At 30.7% G+C, this 10746-nt stretch overlaps 2 protein-coding genes across 2 annotated transcripts; both read right to left on the bottom strand.

Moving 5' to 3' along the window:
• LOC132030814 (uncharacterized) lies at window positions 1-951 on the bottom strand. Its single transcript, XM_059420567.1, has one exon. It carries the CDS (start codon window positions 861-863, stop codon window positions 357-359), a length of 507 nt encoding a protein of 168 aa, XP_059276550.1. The 5' UTR covers window positions 864-951; the 3' UTR covers window positions 1-356.
• An 8714-nt stretch (window positions 952-9665) lies between these two features.
• Window positions 9666-10540, bottom strand: LOC132030813 (uncharacterized). The gene has a single exon (XM_059420566.1). It carries the CDS (start codon window positions 10445-10447, stop codon window positions 9944-9946), a length of 504 nt encoding a protein of 167 aa, XP_059276549.1. The 5' UTR covers window positions 10448-10540; the 3' UTR covers window positions 9666-9943.
• Window positions 10541-10746: the final 206 nt, after the last annotated feature.

Below are 10746 nucleotides of genomic sequence, written 5' to 3'. Positions count from 1 at the left end.
GGAAAATTGGATGATTTTATAACTTCATGTATTGAGAAACTATATACATTTGGATCTTAAGGTTTTGGTCACGGGAGTACACAAAAAAAAAAAAAAAAACCGTTCCGTTCCGACCTCCACACCGAGTCACCTCACCACCACTGTGTGTGGACTCAAATCTGCCCGCCTCACCAACGTCAAGCACATACACATCTTACCAAGGGCGCCTCAATAAAATTGTCACTAAAATTGCCACCATCGCAGCATTTTACTCTGAGGCCTTAAATATATACACATACACAAAAAATTTAGTGTTGTCTTTTTTTGTTCCTCCATAATTGTTGGTTAATGGCCTCACCCTTGAGCCGCCCTGCATCTTAGGAGATAACGGAAAGCCGACTAGGTCGGGGCTGAAAATCAGCACGGCGGCGTTGTTGATGAGATGACGGTCTAATCAAAGCCGCCAACGCTCTCTTCACAAGCTCACCTTCAACAGTACCGATTCTCACTAACGAATTTGTCATCGCTGATCTCCTCATATGCAATCGAATCGAATTCGAAGCCGTTTGATGACTAGTAGTACTACTACTCCTTGTTCGAACATGATCCATTTTCTTATGGATACTACACCTAAACGAACCTGGATGGTTCGTAGGTGAACACATACACGTCGTCTTTTTCTCAGTTTTTTGTCTGTTCGTAACAGAAAAAGACCGGTTTTGTGAAGTTGTTTCAGTACGGTCTAGAGGGAACCGGATTGATGATGATGCAGAAACTGAAGTTCCAAACGACGACGTTTTTCTAGACGTCGTTGAGTAGAATCTACCGCCTGGTGAAAGTGAACGGACTACTGGTCCGGTTGATCGCTGAGCAGAAGCTGCCATTTTTGCTGTTTTTTTAACAGTTAAGAAAGAGAGAGTGTGGAGAATATTTCTTATTGCTGTGTTTTTGGCTGTTTGATTTGGCAAACCTTAGTTACACTTGAGGTATGCATTTATAGCAATCATGGAACTATTTCTTTTTTATTTTTAAATATTTTGGTGGGGTATATTTGCTTTAATTAATTGCATAGCTGACCCTCTAGCTTTTTTAGAATTCTATATTTTTGGTCTAAATGCGCGTTAGTTAAGTGTTTTCGTGAACACATAAGTATACTTGATGGTTAAGAAAATCTCAAATCCAGAGCATTTAAGATGAAATCTTTACTTGGTGTAGCTTCTTTTAAGAGATAATTATTAATAATAATAATTTTTAATTAAAAATTTTGTCACATCCATAGTTTGAAATTTGTCAGGAGGAAGAGTTACAGCTTCGTTATGGGTTCTCCTTATATAACCCTTAGTATCTTTATTTCAATATATTTGTGTGCAAAAAAAAAAAATTTCACTTAATATGCATAATTAAGTTGTCAAAAACACGCAAAATAATATGCATAAATAAGTTTTTTTTTTTTAATTAAAATTCAGAACCCATCAACTAAAAATATTCATTTCGTCTATGTATGGACTTTTATAACAATCTTAAGTAACATACAATAATTATTAAATTTACAGTTAAATATTTATAAATATTACTTATTGTTGTGTTTGACTGTTTGATTTGGCAAACCTTACTTTCACTTGAGGTATGTATTTATAGCCGTCAAGGAACTGTTATTTTTTTTTTTTTTTTTTTATAATATTTTGGGGTTTTATATATATATATATATATATATATATATATATATTTTTTTTTTTTTTTTTTTTTTTTTGGTAAAGGTATATTGGTTTTAATTGCATAGCCGACCCTCTAGCTTGTGTAGAAGTCTATTTTGGTCTACATGCGTGTTACTTCTGTGTTTTGTGTTACATATATACTTGATGGTTAAGTATGTCAAATGGAGGGATAAGTTTTTCTCGATTCTTAATTATAATTTTGGGAGGGGATAAAGTTGAAAAAGACAAGGGAAATTGCCGTTTGAGTAACGACCACTGTTTATAGTATTTGGTGGGTAATAGAAGATTGCCACGTTCCTATTCATATTTGGTGAGTCACTCCATATAGATTCCACGTATAACTATGTCCTATTTGTTTATAATTACTTAATTAAAGGAGATTCGGTTTAATAAAGTATTGAAACAAGATACGATGAATACTTTGGAAAAGGTAGAAAAATCATAAAGTAAGGCGCTGCTCATGTTGGGGACAATTTTTTCAATAATAATTTGTTGTGTGATGAGTGCACAAACAAAATGCACATATCTCAAATTGTGACAATTTTTATATTTGGAGGAAGGCAAATTTATTTGGGACAATAATAATTTGTTTAAAATATTTAATGGAATGTCTTTATTTAAATTCTTTTACCCTATCTTTTTTTGGGACACCTTAAATTTTTTTTTTAATACGGTGATAAAATAAGAAATTAATAATTGTTAAACGACGGTATAAAACAAAATGAAGTATAAAGAATTGTTGAAGTGTTTTAAAAATAGAATAAATGAAAGAGAGATATCTACTCCATCTCAAATTTATTAAAGAGTTTGCCCAAAGCTAACAAAATATTATCAAATATATTTGGAGGAAGGCAAATTTATTTGGGACTTTCTGGCGAATGAAAATCACAAATACAATAAAAACTTGATAATATGAGAGAATATGTTAATGGAATGGAGTTTTTATTTAAATTCTTTTACCCTATCTTTTTTTTTTTTGGGACACCTTAAATGACCCTTTTTTTTTTTTCCATCTTTGTTTTCGGCCAATTCTCTTGCTACGGTTTTTTCAAGAAATCCCGCCTAAACCGAAAGTGAAACCACGGATTTTTTCTTCTTATAAAAAAGACAAAACTTAAAATTACTTATGAGAAAATGTTAATTCGAGACCTCGTCGCCTCGATTCATTGTACTCGCGAAGGATAAAATTTTATGAATTCAAAGCATTAGAATTTGCATGGAAGGATGAAAAAAAAATATATGAGTAATTTAATTGAGAAAACTAATTTTCTACTCTTCTATTTACGTTATATTAAGCAACTTTTAAAAAAATAGGACTATATATTTTGACAAGATATGAATAAATGCCTAAAGAGAGATATTTGCGTAAACTAACCGTTTTCTCCTATTAAACAAAGTTTTTTATAAAAAAATTTAAACTTTACGGCGTGATAACGCTTATGAAAAAAATATTTAATCAATTTTCAATATATTAAAATGTTCTATATTCGAACATATTTTATGTTAATTTTAACTACAAAATTAAAGATTTTGGCAGATAATATTCTTTTTGGGTTTAAAATAAAATCAACTTTAGATAATTACCTATGCTAAAATTTGAACTTTAATTTTGTGTAGCTTTTTGACTTAACATTTTCATCAACTATAGCCCGGACTTAGATTAAAATAATAACTGGATGCATTGTTACATTTTTCAAATTCCCATCTAATTTCATTTTCTTTTCTCTTTTTCTTTTTCTTCCTCTTTTGGTTGGGTTATGTGTTATATTTAATTTGATGATTTACGGGACATAATTATTGGCATCTTTAGCTTAACCTCAATTATATGTACCTTACTAATATATATTTAATCAGTTCTGTAATGGTGTTAGGGAACAACTAGGAAAATAAAATTTCGTGCAATGGATTTATTTAAATGACACCACCTCCTAGGTAGGCTTTAAAAGTTTACTAGTCATAAAACAAGATTATCCTCCTTCTGTCTCAGTTTATATGATGTGATTAATTTCGGATTATGAGTATCAAATTATTGTTCAATATTTGTCATGAATCTTGACATACAATCCTAAATTTGTTTTATAAACTTTACACATTTAAAAATATTATAAAGTGAAAACCTTTTTTACGCACGTAATAACATCACGTAAAGTAAAATAAATAATTTTGTAAAAAGCTTATGTAAGTCATCGGTTTTTGAATCATGTAGGATTTAGGACGGACATTTTATTAGAGGTTTTTAATTAATTTTCCTTTGTGTGATTTCTATCGAAGCATATGTCTGAAGATGAGTGTAGAGCGGACGATTGTAAAGCAAACTCTCCATTTATTAAAAAGAGAAAATCAATAAATTTTGAGATCCACTACCGAGTCTATTCCGAGCTTTATTTTGTGATTTACTATCCAATTTATTTCAATTTCAAAAACTCGAATCCAATCAAATTGAACTTTAAATGATTTTCTTTACAAAAAGGATGCTGAGATGTCTACCTTAGCTAATGCTTAGCTTTTAGTAAAATAATAAAGGATTTTGTGATCTAATATACTAAACTAAGAAAGAGATTCTTCTTAGGTCACATGAAACTCTGCTATCTTACACCGAAAGCACTAAGCTAATCTTTAAGATCTAAGCTTTTTCTTCTTTAATTTTTTCCTTAACTTTTTCTCTCGTTGATTTAATAAAATCAAGTATAGTTAATTACTTTAGAATACTCATTGCAGTGAAAAAGTTTCCAATGTAATGCCATTTTTTTTAACTATTCGGTGTCTGTAGCATATTGATCTAATTAATCTGGATTCATCCCCTTAAGTATAAAATATTGACGAGTGTTCGAGGTGATATTTTCTTAACCATTTAATATCTGAAGCATACTGACTTGATTAATTTGAATTTATCGGATAGACCTTTTAGTTTAGAATATGTATAATATTGTGTTGGATGTGCATTTATTACTGCTATAATTTTTTAGAATAATTAGTTGTTTAGTTATAGAAAGAGTCCAATAATTGATTTAGTAGAATATTTAATTTTTTTAATTTAATAAAAGTCTAATACTTTTAAGTTGTAGGAGGAGCTTACTACTTTGTTTATGTGGCTACATTATGGCATATGAACAACAAAATTTATAAGACAATTTTTTTTTTATCCATATCTTAAATCTTCCTACTCGTTGCTCTCTTCAAAAAAAAAAAAAAAATCATTACACATTGAACGCTGGGAATTCAAGATTTCAATTTGATAGGTTCAATCTTTAAGCTCTTACCACTGAACGTAACTCATTATCTGAACGTAACTCATTATACTTTTGAAATTATATATTCATCATCTAATATTAAATTTTGGTGTTTTTTCACATATATTTCGATGTTGCCTGTCGAAAATGCTGGTTTCATATGAACCTGGTATCTGAATACATAAATTCCATTAAAAAATCATCATAAAGAATAAAATGCTTTCTATCAAGAAGTGAGATTCCGGTTAAACTGTTGCCTTATGGACGAAAAGTAGTACTAAAGCACTTCATTGAGCTAAGAAAAAAAAAGTTAACATAATATGCTTGGAGATTAGTTAATTTAAAGCCAGAATCAACTTATTCTCTGCTTTATATTTATGTCTGAAATTAGAGTAGTCAAAATTAAGGAATTTGTTGCACGTTGTTTACATTTTCTTTTCTTTTTCTTTCTATTACTATTTTTTTTCCTAATCCGATCTTTCAAAGACAGTAAATAAGAATTTTTATTTTTATGAGATATCTTGACTTTTCCATATAAGCTTTCTCAAATTTGAACAAGAGGACCAAACTCCAGTACTACTACTTTATAATTGATTAAGATGTGGCTTAATTAAATAATGAATTAATAGCAAGACAATGTCAAAATCTTTTATAGGAAAAGCAAATAGAAGTTTCGTAAAGCCACCTATATATACACACACACACACACATATATATATATATATATATATATTTCGAGAGAAACTTTCAATTGAATTATTTTCCTTTTAATTTCTTGTATTGTACCTTTCTGACTTTAGCAAAGTGTTGACATAGTTTCCCTATTTGACCAAAATTAAACATACTTTTAATTATCAGTTGCCCCAAGACTTGGCAACTTGGTTAGGCAGTGTTATCAAACAATAAATTGGGTAAAATATGCTTTGAATTATTGCGACTTCGAGAGAATGGTCAGTAGAATTCATGATAGATTCTCTCATACAAGATATCAGTTGGGGTGCTTGAGCTGTGTGTTTCATGGTCATGCTTGCTTAGCTTCTACTTAAGGGTGTTGCACGTGAATGAACACAACCTACTACTGTTAGTAATGATTGAAAAAAATGGCTGTTAGTGAAATAAGGCTGACCATTATTGACTTGTAGTACCACAACAACAATTCGTTTCAAAGCTTCATTTCTTTAATTTTGTGATATTTAGTAGGCATTTGGCCATAGAAATCAAAAACTTTTTCACTTTTTTTGAAATTTTGGAGTTGGAGTTAGAGTTGGAGTTTTGTTTGGCCATAATTTTTGAAATGGTATTTTTTTGTTGAAATGTACTTGTGATAAACAATTTTTTCTTGTTTTTCAAATTCCAAATACAAGGAATTTTCATGGCCAAACACTAATTTTTGGAAAAAGTAAAAAAAAAAAAAAAAAAATCCTGAAAAAAGTGAATAATTCTTATGGCCAAACTGGTCACATTAGTGTCATTTTTTCAACCTTGGGGGATTTATACATAATTCCAAAATAATGACTATTTTTAAAATGTGATTTTAATTTTCTCTTTTAAGTCATCAATGAACATATATGTATTAAGGCACTGTATGGTCCTTCCATATTTCTAAAGACTTCATGTCGTTCTATACAGAGTCGGATCCTGAATTTAAATTTTACGGGTTCAATTTTAAGATTATTAATAATGAACCCATTATTTTTTGACAATTACGTGTTCATATCTACTATATATTACAATTCTAATAATTTTAACACATAAATTTGTGCTCCGCATCAAAAATTAAGAATTTCGTTGAACCCCCACTTATAAGGCTACATATGTCACTGGTTCTATATTGAAGTTTGAAGGTAATATAAGGAGACAATTTTCCATTTTAAAGTATATGCGCTTAAAGAATTGCAAAAACGCGAAATCATAAAAGAAGAACCACAAAAGGGACAAAAAAAGTCAATTATATAAAGCGAGGATCATATTAGTTATAATATTATTTTGTAAAAGAAGAGAGTGAAATTTTTTATGAGGCACCTCCTTATTCTTGGGAAATTTATACAAATTCAAAACTCTACTTATAATTAAGAAGGTAAAACTATTAATTTTTATAATGAGCCTCCTTAAGATGCTACCTTCATTTAAAAAATAATAATGATATAGTTGATAATTTTTTTGCATTGCACCGGATATGATTTTTAACATTATCACATACATTATTTAGAATATTAATTTATTTAAAAGAGTATTGGTCAAATTGTATACTTAATCTATTGATTATTCCTAAATATCTAAAATAAAAATTAGTAATGCTTTGGCCCATGCTTAGCATGGGCGACTTGTAACTGGTACTACTATATGCATGACTTATTCATGATAGATTAGTATTTGATGTAAATATTCGATGCTGATATAAGTTCTTTGCTTGGTTAATCAAGTTTAGTGATCATCTAAATCTCGATATATTACGTTAGTAGATAAAAATGAATCACAACTTATGATATATATTACCAAAATCATAAAGTAATACTTTGCTGCCAATTCTATTTCGTGGGATCACATTGAGTATGTTGTTGTTGTTGTTGTTTGTTGTATGAAAAAAGAGGATACATTTCTATATGTTATTAAGAAGAAGCTTTTATAGCTATACAAATATTATAACATATTTAAGAAGTTTAAAATTATCATTTCTTTTTTTAAAAAACTTTGTGCTCGTCAAACTACGTACGTCAAATAAAATAAAATAAAATAAAATAAAATATTCTGAAGAGAGCAATAATATGGAGTTAACTAATTATACATACTCATATATAATACTACTAATTATTTTACACTTCCATTGCATTTTAAAATGTCTTTACCCGTTACCTGCCTTTATTTTCAAGATACGAATCCAATGTAATATGAACAATTTCGTAATTATCTTTAAAGTGGCATGATAATACAAAATTTCTGTGATAACATTATCAGCGCAAAGAAGTAACACTCTAAAAATATAGGTGACTTACAGCTATATTTTCCAAACCTACATTTTATCTCAAGAGTAGTCAAAGGAAATACAGGGGTCCAAGTAGGAATAAAATAGCAAGATGCGATTAAAGCAAGATGTATACACTTTTTCATTTATTAGAATACAAAAGAATTACCAATAAGGTTTCTGGTGGAATGATAACTACTCCTCCATTCTTAACCATGCCTCAAAACGAAATTTCTTTAGATGGGAGTAGACTTTAGTTAGAGAGCGTTTTATCTCTTAATATTATACTTCCCGGTGCAAATTCAAATTTAATCAGGGCTAATACGAATACAGACACTGAGTGAGAAACCAAGAAGAATTGGAAAGAATTAATTCTCTCAGCATTAGCATATTGCCTCAATAAGTTTGAGTGTCTCAATCTTCAACCTCAACTTGTCAAAAGTAGTCTTTAGTGCGAATGTGAGTATTGGGACCGAAGCATATATGCATGACAAATTGCAATATTATTCATAATTGAACCAAAATTCAGCCTAATCATGTTTCTATAATGGCTTGATTATTTGTTTAAACCTATGCTTTAGAAATTGGCACTTTCATTTGGTCACCATCTCCCCTTTTTAATCTTTCTAATGAAACATAAATAAAGTTATTTATGAATACAGCGATCCACCTGTTTTTGTGGTCCTATGGGTTGAGACTGAAAAGTAGAAAAAGAATACCACAACTGTTTGAAAAGCATGTATTGTATTAATTAATTGTTTTCCACATGGTGGGAACCCATAAGATTTGAACTTCAATTGTTTCCATGCAATAATTAAACAAATTTATCGTCACGTAACTGAATAGATGCTTCTATCAACTATCAAGTCTTAATATAATCGGCAAATCTTTTCTTTTTTAAATTCATACCATTGATTTATACTTTTTCTTCTTTGTGTATTTAAAATAGTGTGAATTTTGAACCTACAATTTTAATTTCTTCATCATTTGTATAATGCGCGTGGTCTTGTATAAGTTAGAGAGCGCAGTAAGGCTTTCGAAATACAGATATGTGATATGTTTTTAAATATAAAAACATAAATTAAGACGTAAGAAATATCATTACAACAATAACATATCCAGTGTAATCCCACGCATAATCAGTGCGTACATTTTGGTGTTTGAGATTTTAAAGAAGTAATTGACGAATTTCCAAAAGATATTTCTTACTTTGCGGATTTACATTGTAGTCTTGGCTTTTTTTTTTCTTTGTATAATCATCTAGTTTGAAACATACTGTGACCCGATTAATTCGGATTTGCACCGAATAAGTTTCACTAAAAAAGGTAAACCGTTTCCTACCAAGAAATTTTCCTTTCCCAAGGTTCGAAGACGATACCTTTAACTAAAGATACATGGAGGAATCTAAACCATCCCACCACTCCTCTTGGTGATGCCTTGTTATGACAATATTTTTTATGGCACATTAAAACTAATGTTTACATTAGCATAGACAGTCTACATAGAATGCAGGCCTTCCCATCTCTGCTAACGCGGGATATTTTGTGCATCTAGTTATTTTTTTTCTTTTTACACCGTAAAACACACTGGTCCAACTAACCCTACAAGAAATGATCAGTTTCTATGGCGAAAAAGAGTTGTCCTAGATTTTATAGTATCTCCCTCGTCCAATGTTTCTTCATTGAGTATTGACAATTGCGTCATTTTTTATGATGTGTTTCAATTTTTTCGAAGTGATACTTTAACACACACGATGGTGGGATCGTTAGGCTATGTTCGTTTGATATAAATGTTTCAATTTATCTCTAATAGGTTCAAATTATATGTTTTATATAAATTTCATCATGTATTCAGAGAGACTATATACATCAATGCAGAGACTATTGAGCGGAGATTGATGACGCCAGCATTCAATAGAAACTTCTAGATCATCCATTTTCTTATGAACACTATAACGGATTGAACCTTGGATGATTCGTCTGCGAGTTCACATACACATCTTATCAAAGGCGTCTCAATAAAATTAATGACATAAGACCAAATTTTAATATGAGGGCTCAAGATATAAGGGAGAGCCGACTAGGTCGTCGCTGGAAATCAGCACGGCGGCGTTGTTGATGAGATGACGGTCTAATCAAAGCCGCCAAAGCTCTCTTAACAAGCTCACCTTCAACAGTACCGATTCTCACTAATGAATTCGTCATCGCTGATCTCCTCATATGCAATCTAATCGAATTCGACGCAGTTTGATGACTAGTACTACTACTCCTTGTTCGAACATGATCCATTTTCTTATGCATACTACACCTAAACGAACCTGGATGGTTCGTAGGTGAACACATACACGTCGTCTTTTTCTCAGTTTTTTGTCCGTTCGTAACAGAAAAAGACCGGTTTTGTGAAGTTGTTTCAGTACGGTCTAGAGGGAACCGGATTGATGATGATGCAGAAACTGAAGTTCCAAACGACGACGTTTTTCTAGACGTCGTTGAGTAGAATCTGCCGGCAGGTGAAAGTGAACGGAGTACCGGTCCGGTTGATCGCTGAGCAGAAGCTGCCATTTTTGCTGTTTTTTTAACAGTTAAGAAAGAGAGTGGAGAATATTTCTTATTGGTGTGTGTTTGGTTGTTTGATTTGGCAAACCTTAGTTACACATCAGGTATGTATTTATAGCAATCATGGAGCTATTTCTTTTTTGTTTATTTAATATTTTGGTGGGGTATCTTAGCTTTAATTGCATAGGTGACCCTCCAGCTTCTTTATAATTTTATTTTGGTCTAGACGCGTTACTTCAGTGTTTTGTGTTGAACACCTATACTTGATGGTTAAGAAATCTTATACCTAGCTTTTGAGATTGTGA

Source organism: Lycium ferocissimum, chromosome 9 (genome assembly GCF_029784015.1).
Source record: "Lycium ferocissimum isolate CSIRO_LF1 chromosome 9, AGI_CSIRO_Lferr_CH_V1, whole genome shotgun sequence".
Lineage (NCBI taxonomy): Eukaryota > Viridiplantae > Streptophyta > Magnoliopsida > Solanales > Solanaceae > Lycium > Lycium ferocissimum.
This window is presented reverse-complemented; position numbering and strand designations above follow the sequence as displayed.

Excerpts from the sequence above, each read along its gene's own strand:
- LOC132030814 (XM_059420567.1), bottom strand. The coding sequence starts at position 863 with ATGGCAGCTTCTGCTCAGCGATCAACCGGACCAGTAGTCCGTTCACTT.
- LOC132030813 (XM_059420566.1), bottom strand. The coding sequence starts at position 10,447 with ATGGCAGCTTCTGCTCAGCGATCAACCGGACCGGTACTCCGTTCACTT.